Genomic DNA, 17,124 nt, shown 5'->3' on the forward strand with positions numbered 1-17,124 from the left:
TAGTAATGATAACATCTGCAAAACCATAAAATAAAATCTGATTTCAAAAATTTCATTCATGGAATCATGGTACTTAAAACTACACATAAAGCCATTAAAAAGAAATTTGAACTACACATAAAGCCTTACGATGTTGGAAATTATTTGAGTTGGTCTCTTAAAAGTTAAATAATATGAATGAGACATCCATACTTGAAGATTAATCAAAAGCCTTTGTGAAATAACAACCCTTAACTAAACCAAATTCTGAACATGCATAATGAAATATTTCCTTTTAATCACTATTATGCGCAAAGAGTTATTCATTGATTAATTTATGTATCAAGATCTACGCAACATGTTGTCCAAAAATTTCTTATTAGATATCGTAAGTACCATAAAAAGAGGGATGTCATCTAACCATAATAACTTTGCTGCAAGTTCACCCGAGTTATATAGCATGAAAAATGCTAAAAAGTGTTTTTAAAGTGATCACAGTCGTCACAGTACATTAATAAAGACTTTTTAAACGGACCTCATATGTGCTCATCATTTATTTATAATTTTTTGATAAAAGTATTTTTTAAGGACTCAATGATAATACATTAATAGAGACTCCAATAAAAAATATTTAAATAGGTCGCATTAACTTTACATCATTATACAAAAGTAATTTATTAATTAAATTATCTCATAAAATATTACTTCTTTTGAAAATGGGACCAACTTATACAATGTGACACATGTTAGTTGGTCAGAAGAAAGAAAGTTCTTATATAATTGCATGTTACCTAATAGCTACCCATTTTTCTTCCTCCACCAAGGTCCTTTTTTTTTTAACAGCTCCAATGGGTTTCTTAATAGGAGAAGTCCTTGTTAAGTAAAAGAACCCTCATTGAAGATGCTCATGGGGCATTGGTTAAGAGAATTAAAATAGAAAAAATGCATTAGAAAATGATGAAAAGTTGTAAATTCAACTTTTTAAAAGTCAAAAAATGATTTCAATACCAACCTATTATTTTTAGTTTCCTTAACAAGTGTCCATAGGAAACTTGTTAAGGAAAAATCAACACTTCATTCCTGGTACTTGAAACTACACATAACCGTTGGGCACATAAATTTTCTCCCACGGTTGCTATATTTGATAACGGCAAAAATCAACATTTCTTTTCAGTATCAGCAGCATACATAATAATATATATTCATTTTTTTTTGCTAATACATATTCTATCCCAAGCACTTGATATTGGCCTATTCCTGCATTACTAAACACAATATCAAAAAATAACTTTATGGGGCTACTTTTACTACATATATTCTCTATGCTACATTTAATCACTGTAACCTGATGAGGTTGAACCAACTCTATCCGGATCCTCATTTTCTTCTTTGTTGTACTCTTCATCTGAGTCTCCTCCAATTATATAATCTTCCACATTAAGTTCAACTTGCCCATATTTTCCATCATTATTGACACTGTCATCCATATCCACGTCTTCCTCATCATCCACATTATAGTGGTTCTGTTCTATTAAGTTATCAGGGTTCCCACTGAATCCACCTTGATATCTACCATTATTATTATTATTATCCACCACAAAATCATACTTATCTCTTGTTGCCTGACAAACATCATCTTCATATTCAGATCTCTCCGAATTTCTAGCATTTAGAGCATTGGCTTCTGTTCCACCATCAATCTCTTCTCTCGCAGAGATTGCTGTTAACTCCGTGATATCTTTTGGGGTACCCCTTTCACTAGTGATCACATCCATCTTGGCTGCAGGTTTCTTCCTGCTTCTGATACTCCTCCGACCACGAGTGTGTCCTTGTCCGTTTGGTGTGCCTTTCCATCCAAGTAATCTTCCTTCTTTCCTGCTGTTAGATGTAGTGCTCCTCTTTTTGGAATTGGATCTCGAACTAGTAACTATTCCTTGTGATCTTTGACCACGAGAATGGCTGCAGCCTTGTCGAGTCCTTTGTCCTTTGTTGTAGCTCTCAAGGCCAGCACCAAGAGCACCCCAGTTCTTTACGGTATGCTTAGTCTGAAATGAAGTTTCAATCGCACCACCATCGCAGGAATTTTTGGCAGCAGCACATTTTAATGGAAGCTTCTGAAAGATGGATACAAGTTAGAGGGTACATTCATACAAAAACATACGCATGCCAAAGATATAAAAGCCTAATCCCACAAAACAATTATTGCTTCCACACTACACTCTTCTTTAGATATGGCAACCAATTCTAATATCCCAGAACGCACCTTAAGTTTTAAACAGAAAACTTGTGGTACTAAAAATAGAATCAGCCACTAACTGGACCCGCCACAGTGAGAGCCTTACATTACAAAGTTGACCCTTTATTCAGATCAAAGCAGGAGAACAGAGGAAACTTACGACAACAATTCCAGTTTTACTATCCTTCTTGGTCTCTTGCTTCTGCTGTGAGGTGTAAAAGATGCATGCATCGAGGTCCATGAGCCTTAGAGCCACAGCAGCAGTTGTAAATGGCACCCATGGAAGAACAGGTATCTTTTCACCACCTATGATATCATTAGGGAGACATCCAGAAGAGCAAACAGAATCTAACAGCTCATTCGTAGTTTCATAGTCTGAAGCCAGATACTCCCGTTTTATAGCACCTTCCAATGCAGTCAACATCTAAAATACATGTGACAATGTCATTGACAATGGACATTAGTAACAGAGTAAACAAATAAATAAAAGCTTTACATATGCCACTAAAGTCAAGGAAGAAGTAAAGGAGAGCAAACAAGAAAACATATTATGGTGAATAAATCTACAAGCTAAATTTTAAAATGTTTAGACTCACACACATTAACTACTAACTAGGCATATGCCCAACTACTCAGCCAGTAGAGTGATTAAATATGTTGAGGCCAATTGTCATTTATGTTGGAAGTATTCTTTCATGCACTACAAAGACTAATTCAGTATGTTCATCAACTAGCAACCATCTTCACCAAATTATTTCAGGGTCTTAAAATAGCATACCAATGTAATAGATTGAATGCATATGACATGTATGCTTTGGAATGAGGACTTTATCGTTCTATATTCCTTCTTTATTTTCTTAATATGATTTAGTCATTTAGATAGAATAGTTAGCTCTGATCTTTTCTAGATCCCCTAAATTTTGGGGATTCCTATTTCCGCACAGTTTGTGGGTGTGTAATATCAAACAGATTGTAAGAGACAAATACATCGATTACAATTAAGTCAACCATAATATGATCCCAGATTTCTCTGTATCTTAATCATCTAGAGGGAGGATCAGAATTGAGCTTTAGCAGTAATGCAGTATTGTTACAACTATAACAAAGGCCAAAAGATTTAAACTGTGATAGTTAACAACAAGCTAGACATTCCAAAGCATGACCATGCTCTATCAAGATATGACAGATTATAACCTGAAGAATGTCTTCCGTTGATGAGGAAGCTTCCAGATTTGAACTCCAAGACTTTCTGTACCTCTCTGTCCAAAAAGGTTGCAGAGCTTCTTGGGGAAGGGTTACCTACGATCCATAGTTAAACACTATCAGTGAACAAGAAACAAACAATAAACAGTGACTTTATCTAAACATATTAGCATCTTCCCATGTGCAATTTTACAATGTCAAGCCATGTCAACATATCTCAACCATGTATTTTTTCAATAACAAATAATCAGTTTACAATTAAAAAAGAAAAATTTGGTGGGTAGTTTTCACTTTTGTTTCCTATCTCTTTGTTCCTTTTGGACTGCGGGTTCCTCCTTCCTACATGATTTCAACTACAATTTCTTAGTCTCCAATGTTCAGGGCTTGTGCTCCTGTGTTTTCTTCAATGATTTGCATGATGTTCCTGCAATAGTCATAATTCCAGTGTTTTCAGCTATCACGTTCATGATGATGATTCTATCTTTTCCCCTACTTGCAATAGCCACCAAATTGCAAGTATTATTTTATCACCACCAAGTCCAGTGTAAACATCTTATTAACTTTGGCAACGAGAGCTCGAACATCAGAGGGAGAGGGAAACCAGTTATAGAGGAAGTGAGAGACAACATCTGTAGATTAAACTACCACTATGCCATTAATTTATTTTTAAACTAGAAAAATGACTAAGATATATAAAAGATGACAGTCATGTTAAATCGTCACATAAGAAGATCCTGCCCCTAATAACAGCTATTTAGAACTAAGTTATATATCTAACTACTCCATAAATCATAGTCAAGATAAAATACATAGATAATCACCTCAACTACTGACAAAAGGATTTTGAGTAATCTCATCCTCGTTGAAGAAGAGGATGAATCGTGAAAAAAATCTGCGTCAATATTCATCTTGCCTTCAGATTGAGCAATATGTTCATAAGAACTAGAGTTCCCCTGACTAGTACTGAAAATTCTATGGCACAAAGGACATTGCACTTCTCTAAAGAAATAGACATGACCGCACAAATCACATATGAGAAGTAGTTGCTTACACCTCTTCTTCCCATACTTCATTGCAGATGATACTGAGCAATTTAGACATTCCTTTCGCATCCATTTCTCAAAGTCCCAATATTTCATATAAGCATCTTTGTTCTCGATTTCATTTCGTCCAAGCTGAATTGTAAAAGATGTTGACGCCACTGATGTGTCCAAATCATCAATGCAGACAGAAGTAGGACAGTTAATATCAGCACTGCAATCTAGGTCTGCAGCCATTTTAACTGCTTCTTTCTTGAGATTCTTGACAGTGTCTCCTTTTTGCATTATCATCTCACCATTTTGGACATTTCTTCTAACAGATTCTTTGAAGGACGTCTCAATTCTTTGCAACATCATATGTAAGTGAGACTCTCGGATCCCCCGCAAGTCCAATGATACCAAAAGAGCATCAAAACCCTGGATGTAAAACAAATGCAATGAAGAAAACCATCACAAAACAAAATAATATCTAGGCTAAACTACGACGTACAATTACAAAAATTGAATATTTGCTTGTGTCATATTATTTAGCATATTAGAATACTAGCAAAGTATTAAATAGTTTTTCCACCCACACTCTTATTTATCGTATTTGAACCCACCTAATTACTCTATTAACTACTTTATCACGGTTAGTTAGTCAATAAAGCTCAGTATATCATGAAAATTAGTACGCTAAATGATTTTTTAAAGAAATGTGCATAGCCTTAAACGACACTTCATATGAAATTGAGAGTAGCATTCATGAGAATGAAGGGGGGCCACAAGGTGTAAAGGTTAGAGTTGTTGTTTGTGGAATTAGTGTCTTGCAAATGCAAGGTGAGGCTGACCACAATAGATTGGTAATGGGTCCAAACCTTCCTTGAACCCCGTCATGGCAGGAGCATTGCAGCACCAAGCAGCACTCACGGCAATAATACTTCATATCTAAATGATAACGAATGCTGATAATCTGCTACATGATTGAATAAGCATACACTTGACGTAAATGATGCAATAAGAAAATGCAGAAAAATAACACTTGCAAATCATATTATGAATTAATGATCATTGAAGATCAGTTCAGCTTCATAAGCAAATACCTCTACAGAATCAATCAGCTTCCAACAGCCGTCATGTAATTCCACAAAAATCCTACCAGCACCTGGATCATTTTGAGAAGCAGAAGTAACAAATTGCCAGTATCGGTTTCGTCTTCGATCCAAACCAAGAGGCAATGATCTATACATGTAAGTTTGTTCCGCCAAGTGATCAATATATGATTTTAAATTTGACCTTGCTTTTTCGGCAGCATATATAGATTGTTGGATTGAATAATTATCTGGGCCAGTAGAACAATCTTGACTTTGCATGTTCACTTCTAATAAGGAATTCTGCGAAGGATTTTGATTTTCCTGTAGTGCTATCTGTTCACGCTGGCCACAGGGAGTGAGTAAAGCCTTATCATTTTTGACATCAACTGTATGCGATGGGCACTGCTTTCCCCCCAATGATGGAAATGTAACAGCTGGTTCATTCTTGTTTCCCAAATATGAGAAAGACTGCATTTTAACAAAACTATCCTCTTTAATATGGCGTTTATCAAGCTGTGCCTCAGCCAACATCTGTTTCTTTAAAGCATTTGCCGCTTCTAAACGTTCCTGAAAGATTGCTTGTAATTATTACATACAGTCATACACACACAGCAGTAATTTCTAAGGACAAACACAAGTCAACAATGAGAAATGAAGGTTTGAAACTGAAAGAAATACCTCAAGCGCAACACGGATAGAATTTCCTTCGTTTGTCACAGTTATCAAAGCAACAAGAGCGTGAAGACGCTCCTCCACACTAAGATCCGAGTACTCTCCCTCGGTAAGCCCTTGCACCCATGGTTCACCAAGAGTGTTTTCATCAACATCCATACTTTTTAGAATAGGATTAGCAATGTCGTTGCTGCAAACAGCAATTTCACTAGACGTACGAACATCTTTACGTCCGTCAAAGCTTTCAACAACAATTAATCCTAAACCCTCATCCACTTTTTCACGGCAACTATCACGAGTTTGCAAAATCTCACCATTGTCCTTCCCACTTCTCATGACAGTGTTTGCATTAAATTCCTTAAAATTTGAGACCTCCTTTTTTGTATTTGTTTGAGCTCCTAAATCATCAATCTCCGGATCTTTTGCCATAACACTTTCACAATCTTCATCCCTTTCACCATCATCAGCTACTTCTGCACCCACAAATCCACTTGTGAATATCCTGATTCTTTCCCTGGCAGCTGAAAAAATTGCTTCAGAATCGGCTGGGTCCTTTCTATATACAGGACGTACACAATATGTTGAAGGAGCTGTCCTTTCAAATAGTTCTGTATCTCTAGACAAAGCAGAAGCAATAGCAGCCTCTGGTGATTTGCTTGTTGTAAGATCACGAAGTCCAGATTTCTAGATAAACAAAAATTAAATGAATGAGAAAGTTGAATAGTTATCCCAAGACAATGAATAAGACAAGGTAAGAATAGTTAAACCTGAATCTTGTCTGCAATTTCCAATATATTGAGGCCTCTATTTCCTTCCAGAGCTAGGACATAAAATGCAGCATATTTCACAGTTCCAGGCGTCAAACGATGCTTATGCCTTCTTGGATTAGATAATCCCTTCTCTTGCATAATAGCAACAGCATTCTCAACAGCAGCTCCACTGCGTAGATTAGAAATTATATCTTTACCATCATTAACCTGCACTTGGAATCAAATGAAAACAAAAAATTTCAAATCACAATTTTTTTATTGAATACCTAGAAAAATAATTTTATATGCACCACATAATTATGATGACTATGAACACAATCATTTTTATATATCATTCGTATGACAGTTATAAAGTAATAATATTCTCACAATTTCCCTGATTGTGAGAGGGAGGAGGGCAACTGGTTTGGACCCCATTTCGTTCAACATCCCTTTCAAAATAAAAAAGTTAAAAACATTCTTTTTTATATTGTTTTACGTTTTACTTAACTTAATTGCAATACAAGGTCTTAATAACATGATACAAATGGCACATCTACATCGAGGGTAACTATAAGGATGATTTTATATCTAATTTATTAAGCAATATGTGGGTCTCTCAATTCTGATATCCTTTTGTTTACACTTGAAAGAAGACCGCAATTTTATATCTAATTCACGCACCAATAAGTATGATGTTAGGGACCCAGTATGATTTCCAAAAACACACAATTTTATACTTAACAAGTGCATAAATAAGTTATGTAATGGACTAAAGATGATTTCCTAAAATTTACTTCTCAAAATATGCTGCACCTTTTTAATGCAAGTTTGCTTTTTTTAGTCAAGGCATTGGTTGGTGGAAATATCACGACAGTCGTGAAGGATAATTTTTCGTTATGGAATTCACAAAATGCAAACTCTTTAGTAGAAAAGTTAGTTATTGCAACTAGTAACTACAATCAATGACAACAGATTTTCAATTAAAACAACTAGCGATGAATGGAGTACATAGAAATCACCTCATTGTTGCTAGGATGCACCTGCTCAATATTATGTTTCTTCAACTGAGGCCCAAATCCAGCTGACAATGCAAATTGTCGCAAAATCTCCGGCCATGTTAATGGATTTAAATGCCGCTGCCAATTTCTTATATCAAAACCCCATACATACGCCTGACAGTATATAGCAAATAATTTGTTTTTTTTAGTTTTAAGGAAAGAACAAAGAAAGTTTATTGAAAGCTGAAAATTGAAAAAAGAAAACATACCCCTTCAACTACTTGAGGATGCCCGCCACCAGAGTTCGTATAACTGTTTTGGTTCCCTCCTAATCCAGTAGTGGGTGTTCTTGCAACATCTTCAATATCTTTTATAATGGATCTCAGAAGAGCAATATGGATCTCACCTAATATTCTAGGATCCTGTAATATTGAGAGAAAATATTGGTCCATTTTCAAAAAGCACTGTTAGCAACATGCAGTGCTTGTCTAGGTTCATTGCAAGTATCTATGTTCGGGGACCAGGGTATCATTAAGAAAATTGTCTCCTGGTATTCATCATATAAATATTGAGCCCTTGGTTTGGACAAGCACAGGCCAAGGAATAGTTTAAGGACAAACAATACCTTGGATAGTCTTAGAATTTGGGTTGGGCCTAACTCAACCTTACGAAAACGGCTTGTAAGGTGAGGGGTTCCCAGACTTTATAAACACCACAGGCCATATATCTAGGCAATGTGGACTAAATCCACCCCTTCACACCCAACACATTGAAGGTGTTGGAGGCTGCAATGAAGGCAACCCAGGTGCTGCAATTAGGCGGCTAGGGGCCGCAACAAAGCTGGAATTTCCAACAGATAGGGACCTTAAAGAGAAGACATAACCAAAGGTTTAGAAAAAAATACTTACATAGTCGTGAAAAGCTTGTATAAGCTCATCCAACGTAAATGGCCATATTCCAAGAATATCAGCAAAGGTAATCAAGAACCTCCAAACCTACATGTAAATCATTTCTGTTCATTACCGCTGAGAGAAAATTATTAAGCCATATATGATCATAAATGCAATAAAAGAAACAAATTTATATTTTGAACGATTTAGTGCAGCTTAATTGTTCGAAGCCACGATGAAATTAATATTTCCATAAGGATATCTAAGCATGAATGCAGGCTAAATCAAGGTATTTATTTTATGGCCCGGCAGGAGGTTACAGAATACACAATAAAAAAAGACTTAACTTCCAAGTGGTGAAGCAGGTTACAATGGTTTAATCACAATACATAACACTAAAAAACAAGACCAAGCAGAAAATAAAGTCGGCCATTTGGCACAAGATAATGCACAATCAGCCAGATATTTGAACATTAAACCATAACTAGGTTACAGCTTTTACATGAGTGAATGAGTATAGCTGTTCACAACTTTATATAACCTTGTGGCCTTTCAGGCAGTAATAAAACCAATGTCTAAGCCAATCCCATTAACCAGCCAGTAAAAACTGTATAAATGGGTGAAACATCTTACCATCAGAAGATTTCCAACATTCTCGTCAGAATCTGACCAAGGTTGAATTGAAAAAGCTCTTTTTAACTGTACAGACTTGGGTGGAAAGGAAGTCTGCCCATCTGAAAAACCAATGTGTTTGGTTTCAATCAATGTTTAAGTAAATCACTTTTTCAAGTATATATATACAAGTGTATAACTATTTCAGATTAGAAATATTCAAATTTGAAGCAATCCTAAAATATATTTCCATGAAAAATATTGGCAGATCCATTTAATCTAAGGGGCAGAAGTGTGATGATTTTGTCATTAATTTTGAAAGTAACACATACAAATGGGAATTAGACTTAGTTAACGTTTCAGCCATACAATTCACCATACAAATATTTGAATTGCTATTTGAAAAGTTCTAAACATTTTGGGAACCCTTCCTTAAAAGCTAGTTATCAAGGGGGGAGAACAAAGTTACAGCCATACTTGTGATTTTGGAAAGAGAATGCACATGATTGACAAATTTAATGTAAAAATCAATTCTCTTAATTATTGTGCTTTTATCAAAGGAGTCTTAAATATAGCGACGGAGGTGTTATAAGAGATACCCCACAAAATAATTTTAAACCATAAAAAAGAACATCAGGATTCAGGAGTTTAACACAGTTATTGATGGAACCAATGGATCCTACAATTAATCAACCGAACACAGCACAAGCAAGATGAAGAAATATATAACAATTAAGGAAAATAGGTGCCACTTAACTGATAATCTACGTAAACCTAATTAACTACCTACTTATTACATAAAACACCCTCTCATATTAGATCCTAACAATACTTTTTGGTATCAAGTCAATTTGCAGCATATACGAACTTCAATTTTATTATGAGTTAGATGCTACTCCCTCCGTTTCATAATCAGTGTCACTTTAATGAATGTCACTTTACATTTTCAATACAACTTTAATTTTTTTCTCCCAACTTTACCCTCAATAAATACTCCAACTTTTCTCTTGCACAATTTTTTAATGCAACTTTAAGTTTGTCTTTTTCTTGGGCAGTTCAGTAAAAGTGTTATGTCTAATGATTATTTCATTCCATTCCTTAATTTGTGTGCAATTGGCTAAAACCACACTCATTTTGAAACGGAGGGAGTAGCAGATAAGCAGGATGGAAGTGTCTCAGAACAGATTTTAATAAGTGTATTTCACTTGTAACATAGGTATTCACATGCTGCTATTCAGAAGCAGGATGGGACTGTTATATTAGATTCTGGCATTACAGTCAGTTAAAGAATCTATCAGTTGTCTTTCAGAAGGCTAGTTTGGCTACAAAAATAAATAAAAAAATAAAAAATCTATCAGCTGTTGATCTAGCTGACTGCTAGCGCTATAAATATGTGATTTATACTCTATTCAAATTGGTTATAATGATATTCAGATAACATAACAGAATACACATATGACCTATTTCCCGCACAGATTTCTCTCATTTTCTGTTTCCTTCACTTTCGGTAATTTTCTTAACAAATTTAACAATTGACGAACTGTGCAACCTTTAGGAAACTGATAGACGATCCCTATCATAAACACGAATGAGCAGAAAATACAAGTAGAGTCAAATGCTAAAATTATTCACCTCGGTATGATTCCAGATTTTGCATAGTTTCGTAGTCAAGAGCCAGTATTGAAGATAACCCCTTCTTTGATGCAGCTAATTCCATGAGTTCCAGACGTTCATCTTCAATAAGGTCCATTGCATCTTTGACCATTCTGCGGGCAACAGCTCTCTCGCTGGCAGCTTTAATCCTAGCTGCCTCTTTCACCCTCTGTAGTTCCTCCTTCTGTCTCAGCTTCTCAATCTACAAGAACCAATAACATAAGCATCCCTTATTTTCACACGACAGATCAGAGTGATTGGTAATTTGGAAGAACAATCTTACATACTCTGATTGACTCCTTCTGCAAAAACTTCTCTCGCTGCTCCTGCTCACGCCTCTGTTCTCTAAGGAATCTCTCCTCCTCTCGCTGTCTTTCACGCAATAACCTTTCCTCTTCCTTCTGCCTTTCACGATCATGCCTCTCCATCTCTTTTTTTATCTGTTCCTCTCTCTTTATGTATGGAAAACAACATTAGCAATAGCATAAATATAATAATCAAGGAGGAAAAAAATAAATAGAGAACAACTCTGACCAGCACCTTTTGCCTTAGAATTTCCTGTTTTACAAGCTCTTTTCTAATTCTTTTCTCTTGCACTTCGAGTTCTCGTTGCATTCTAGCCTCTTCATTCTGAAAATAAGCCAAGCATGAACAACCACTCTGTAGTGATAAAGCATGTTGGGATTCTGTGATGCACATACCTTTCGCTTCCTTTGAAACCTTGAAAACTCCTCCTCATGAATAACCCTACTATCAAATGGCACTAGACCGCCGTCCTTAGGGGTTACTTGGTGAGCCCTCATTTGAGTCTCAAGAGTTACATCGACAAATGGGTTCATTCTTGGAACATCATCATTTCCTCCTGAAGCAGAAGGCATAAGATGATTCGACCTACCTTGGTGAGACTGAGACAAAAGATTTAGATCAGGTATCTTCTGACCTTGGACTCCATACACATTATGTGCAGATTCGTTCCCATTAAGGAAATATGCCCCACTAGATAATGAAGTCCTAGAATGTGGAACACCACCAAGAGAGCTAAAGTGGATAGCTGTAGTAACTCTCTCGGATATCTCATTTTTAACAGTTGGCTGCTCTGGAATAAATTGATATTCATGGAGAATCTTTGAAACGCCCTAGAAATTGAACTTCTTTAGCCGAGAGATAAAGATGCATAAAAAATATATTTGTTCAACCATGATAAAGTATGTAACTAGAAAGAAGGAAGAGAATAACGACCAAAGATACAGATATAATATAATGTTTAAATATTAATGATATAGTTGAAATGAAAAACTTACAAAGCAGTTCTATTTTACTCAAAAGATTTCTTTAAAGTAGTGGTATATTATTCAGCAGATTTCTGTAAAACTAAGCAATGGTAGGAGAGAAAGAAAGAAAAATAAACAGAACAAAAAATCTAACCTTATCCAGACTTTCATAAACTTTTGCCTCGACAGACAATTCAGGTTGTCTGCATTGCCCCACTGCCACTGCCTCTGGGATTATATAATTGCAAAAGATTCAATTGCATTAGTACTTAAATTAAAGCCATGCCAACTGCAACATGTTATGCAAACTTCATTCATGCATAACATTGACAAGCATATGTTTTATGATATCTTTCCAAAATCACTTTATAAGGGAAAATCTGCTGTGCTTTTTAAAGATAAGCTATTCTGCTAGAAATTTGTTTTACTTTTTCATTATAATAAGATATAAGATGATATTTCGAGGAAAAATAACTGTTTAAACAGATATATCATAAGAACACTTTTATTTTTGTAAAAGTTTATCAAACACATTTTAAATCTTTCAAGAGCTCAAAAGAGATTATTTATTGGCATCAATAATGAGATTCTATATAAAAAAATATTAATTGGTCTCATGCACAATTTGATAAAAGTATTTTCTAAGCACTCTTCCTTTCCATGATCACTTTTAAAACGTCAAGACATCAAAAGTGACCAGTGGCCTTAAAAATCATATTTTCAATACCAAAGGGAGAAATGGCACTACATATAGTTATAGCAAAAAGATATGCAAAGATCAGTTTTAAGAGGGAGATAAAGATACAAAAGCTTAGAGATAAAATACTATTTTCCTCATTTAGTATTAAATGTGCCAAAATTAAAGTAGATTATTACCAAATCAAATCCATATGAAGACTGGCTCATTCAATATTTTAAAGGAATTTGTTAAAAATTATTTATATGACAAGTGCATCCAAAACAAGCACTCATACACACACATTTGAGGTATTGGTATGATATTCACTTAGGGTGCGAGGGGTCCCAAGTTCCCAAGTTCATAGTGAATAGTGCGCTATAGCGGCGTAGCGGCAAGAAAACACTATGGTAATGGTAGTAGCGGAGCAGTTCAGGTTAGTGGCTGCTCCAGCTGCTACAGCGGTTAGCGTGAAACGGGGCGGGTATCGGATTCTTATCTACTATTGTATTTTAACAGGAAAATCCCAAATTGACCCTAATTTTAAAACTGTTTTAAGGACACTCTGGGGATTTCGGATTAACCCTAACAATTTCCCTCTTCTCACACGCATTTGCCAACTCTTTCTCTATTCTCACTGCCATCGCAAAACCCTAACATCCTTTCTCTCTTCTCACTGCATCGGCCGCCGCCCAGGTTATCGTTGCTGCTGCTGATTGATGCCGCCGCCACCGTCTTCTTCTGTTCAGGTTCAGTTCCTATTCCATCTATCTTCCTCTGTTTCTCTAATCCTTTTCTCTTTTTACTTCCACTGTTCTCTGTTTTACACTCTTGTATTTTTATTTTCTTCTCTGTTCTTTTATGTTCCATCTCTCTAAAAGTTCAAAAACTATAATAAAGCCAGAAAACAGTTAAAAATGGGTAGTCGGTGCACTAAAGCTCCATCATAAGCACGGTCCGGGAAGGAGTCCCCCCATTTGGTGTATTGTATGCAGCCTTACCCGTGTTTACACAAGAGGCTGTTTCCATGACTTGAACACGTGACCTTTCAGTCACGTGACAACAACTTTTACAGTTGCGCCAAGTCTCCCCCTTAAGGCAAGAAAACAGTTATAAATATAAAATTAAATTAAAGTAGAAAACTAAGCAATTAAGTACATGGGAAAAGCAAATGCCAAGAGGTTTTGGACACGGTGAATACCAAAAAGTGCAGGAATTTTTACAGTCATTACTCCGATACATATCAAGTACCTTAATTCACATGTATCTATGTTTTAGTGTTCTGATTTAGACTTGTGTTTTTCATATGTGAATGTTTCATGAGTTTTGAGTCATTTGTTTAATTTTATATAGCGGCCATCCCGCTATACGCTATCATGATATCCCACTTTTGGGGTTGTCCGCTCCGCGCCGCTATCCGGGATTGACTACTTCAATTCTCAGTATGCCTCGTTTGAGCTGTAATTTTGATTTTGGAAATATTTTCTTCTTCAAAAAACAATGAGCACTTGTACAAATTCTAAAATAATCGATATCATTGTTGTGTTTATGACAAATACACTCTTAATGGCCACAGAATAAGTTGATACCTCTTATTCATTGGGGGAACAACTTTTAATAAAAACCGCAGGATTAAATTCAAAGATCGGATAAATCCCTCAAAGTCAAAAGGCTCAAGAACTTTGCCTCTTTTCTCCTACCGTCCAACCTCAGTTCCTCCTCCCTCCAATAATGGTGCAGCCTTGTTCATCTAATGAAAGTAAGCAACTAAATTGCTGTTATACAAGCCAAACAAAAAATATAACTGCAAGTAGGTAGGTTGGTAACAATCACATCATTCTTAAAAAGAAGATGAAGGAGGCATCAAAATTGATTTGTTTAGTGCGTCAAACTCTTAGTTTCTACAACCCAACAATTACAAACACCTTTATCTCGATCCATTACCCAAAAGCAGTATGCACCCTAGTTTGATTTTTCGCAACTGGCCGACTGCAATACAATATCAGATTTCCAACTCTGCATAAAACCCCAAATTCTCTGCGACTGCGATTTCATATTCTTAGTCTCTCGAAAAAGAAGGGATTAATTTGAATTGGTCCCCATTTAATTCTGATAATTATTGAAAGTTCTTTTTCTCACGATAGCATATGTTCTCTCTCTCTCTCTACACACACACACACACACGGATATATATATATATATATATATATATATATAAATGACTTTTAGTCCTTATAACATACAACAATTTTGGCTTTGAAAACTTGATTTCAATCATCTCGTTGTATTGGCATTAATATTTGTCCATATTCGAATAAATCCTCGTAGTATGCATACTATATTAATTTCAGACCCTAGGCTAGAATGTGAACTAAAATTAACAAGGATGCATATTATAGGTACACAAATCAAAAGAAAATTGCCTAAGTTTAATGGATTAGAATTGACAAAAAAAAGCTCCAGGAATTTTTCTGAGCGACTAAACCAGAAAATATGTATATAATACTAATAGGGACCAAAATGCTATTTATTTTTGCAATCAGAAAACCAAGATTACCTAATGGTGCACCAAATGCACCCAGCGGCACAGAATCAAATTCCATCCCAAGAATAGGTCCATCATCTCTTAACGACTCCCCCAACTGACTTTCCACGAATGCAATAGCTTGCAACTCATGTAACGTCTGATGGGGTTCATGAGAACTACTGCTATCCATTTCAGACAATGCAGCTCCCATCCTACGAAAGCCCATCACCTCATGCAGCGGCACAACTCCCAGCAAGTCCATACCACCAATTGGCCGCAAGTCAGAAACGAAATCAGAAACATTCCTAACATCAGTAACTTCTATCTTCACAACACCATCCCTCATTGGAACCGAACTCGGCCCAGCCGGTGCCACAGCCTTTCGATCCTTCTGTCTCCGGTGACAGAACCACATCTGCAATTGACGATCAGACAAACCCAACTTCACAGCTAACTCACCCCTCGTTGCCTCAGAAGGGTAAGTCTCCACTGAACAACCAAAAATACAAAAAACCCATCACACAAAAGCTCATATTTCAGCACAAAATCATACTACAAACCATAACCCAAAACAATGCACACATAAAAAAAATGAAATTTTTTCACTTACTAGCATAAGTTTTTTCAAGAATCTCCAACTGTGAAGGAGTCTTCTTTTTGCGCTTCACTCTGTTCTCTTCCTCCAATGGTTTGTTCTTGTTCTCATGTCCTTCTGAACAAGCTTCCATTGGTGAAGATAAAGTGATAAACCCTAAACCCTAAGAAATTGAACCCAGTAACGAAAATCCAGACTAGAAGCAACCCAGTAACGAAAATCACAAGAAGAAGTTGAAAAATGAAGATGGGTATTCTGAATTGTTGATAAAAATCATAGCTTGAAGTGTGAATTTGGAGTTTCTCTCTCTAAAATTTGAGCTTGAGCAACCCTAACTATTACCCTCTCTCTCTCTCTAACTTTCTGTGAGAGTGATTAAGATGTGTGGTTGGTTAGATTTTGGGGAATGGGAAAAACAAAAATAATAAATAGTTTTGATTAAGGAGGAAAAAAAGATGAAGTAGAAGAATAATGCAAGAAGAATAGTGATAATAGTAATAGAAAAAGGTGTTTGTATAATTTGTGATTAATGAGAGAGAAACTACGAAGAAAATCTCCAATTACTTCCATAGAGTAGTTGTTGTTTTTTTCGAAAAAGAAATTGTAATGTAATATATGAAGTGAAGAAAAGGGAATATAATAAATTGTGATGTAGGTGTGGCTTTTGTTGAAATGAAATGAAATGTGCAAGTTGGTTAGAGGGTTGAATTGTGAATGTGTGTGATATTTGATTTGATTTCAATGCGTATAATAAACTTTTTTTCATTTCAATTGGTAAGGTTTGGAGAATTGCATTTTTGATGATATCATGATTTGATCTTACATTACATTGCATTCGTTAGTTCATGGTAGGACAGACAGACAATGCCAGTTTCCCTTCAGGACTCATCTTCCGTACGTACTATGCCCACTTCCCCCCACCCCGCGCGTGTACTTTATGCCTTATT

At 35.8% G+C, this 17,124-nt stretch overlaps 1 protein-coding gene across 3 annotated transcripts; it reads right to left on the reverse strand.

Annotated features, from left to right (window-relative positions):
- Nucleotides 1-1,060: 1,060 nt before the first annotated feature.
- LOC11439750 (homeobox-DDT domain protein RLT2) lies at nt 1,061-16,895 on the reverse strand. 3 transcript variants are annotated; one of them, XM_013601228.3, is made up of 19 exons: nt 16,193-16,889; nt 15,613-16,071; nt 12,534-12,607; nt 12,049-12,244; nt 11,810-11,970; nt 11,649-11,738; nt 11,396-11,560; nt 11,088-11,310; nt 9,477-9,577; nt 8,862-8,948; nt 8,223-8,375; nt 7,975-8,127; nt 6,971-7,180; nt 6,210-6,887; nt 5,541-6,098; nt 4,240-4,875; nt 3,410-3,514; nt 2,376-2,639; nt 1,061-2,093 (listed from the first exon to the last, which is right to left on the reverse strand). In XM_013601228.3, the coding sequence occupies exons 1-19, from the start codon at nt 16,308-16,310 to the stop codon at nt 1,311-1,313; spliced, it is 5,214 nt and encodes a 1,737-aa protein (XP_013456682.1). In that variant the 5' UTR covers nt 16,311-16,889; the 3' UTR covers nt 1,061-1,310. The 3 variants fall into 3 exon arrangements, with proteins under 3 accessions (XP_013456682.1, XP_003607514.2, XP_039689578.1); XM_003607466.4 differs by having other exon boundaries at nt 11,810-12,244; XM_039833644.1 differs by lacking the exons at nt 1,061-2,093; nt 2,376-2,639; nt 3,410-3,514 and adding an exon at nt 3,542-4,047 and having other exon boundaries at nt 11,810-12,244; nt 16,193-16,895.
- Between the last annotated feature and the right edge of the window lie 229 nt (nt 16,896-17,124).

The sequence above is a fragment of the Medicago truncatula genome, chromosome 4 (assembly GCF_003473485.1).
Source record: "Medicago truncatula cultivar Jemalong A17 chromosome 4, MtrunA17r5.0-ANR, whole genome shotgun sequence".
Lineage (NCBI taxonomy): Eukaryota > Viridiplantae > Streptophyta > Magnoliopsida > Fabales > Fabaceae > Medicago > Medicago truncatula.

Bases quoted from the DNA above. Each gene is read 5' to 3' on its own strand.
- LOC11439750 (XM_003607466.4), bottom strand. From the start codon at position 16,310: ATGGAAGCTTGTTCAGAAGGACATGAGAACAAGAACAAACCATTGGAG. The intron at 11,311-11,395 runs GTATGTAAGATT...TGGTTCTTGTAG, and splicing joins TGCAGAAGGAGTCAATCAGA to ATTGAGAAGCTGAGACAGAA. The intron at 7,181-7,974 runs GTGATTTCTATG...TTCCAAGTGCAG, and splicing joins TGCATCCTAGCAACAATGAG to GTTAATGATGGTAAAGATAT.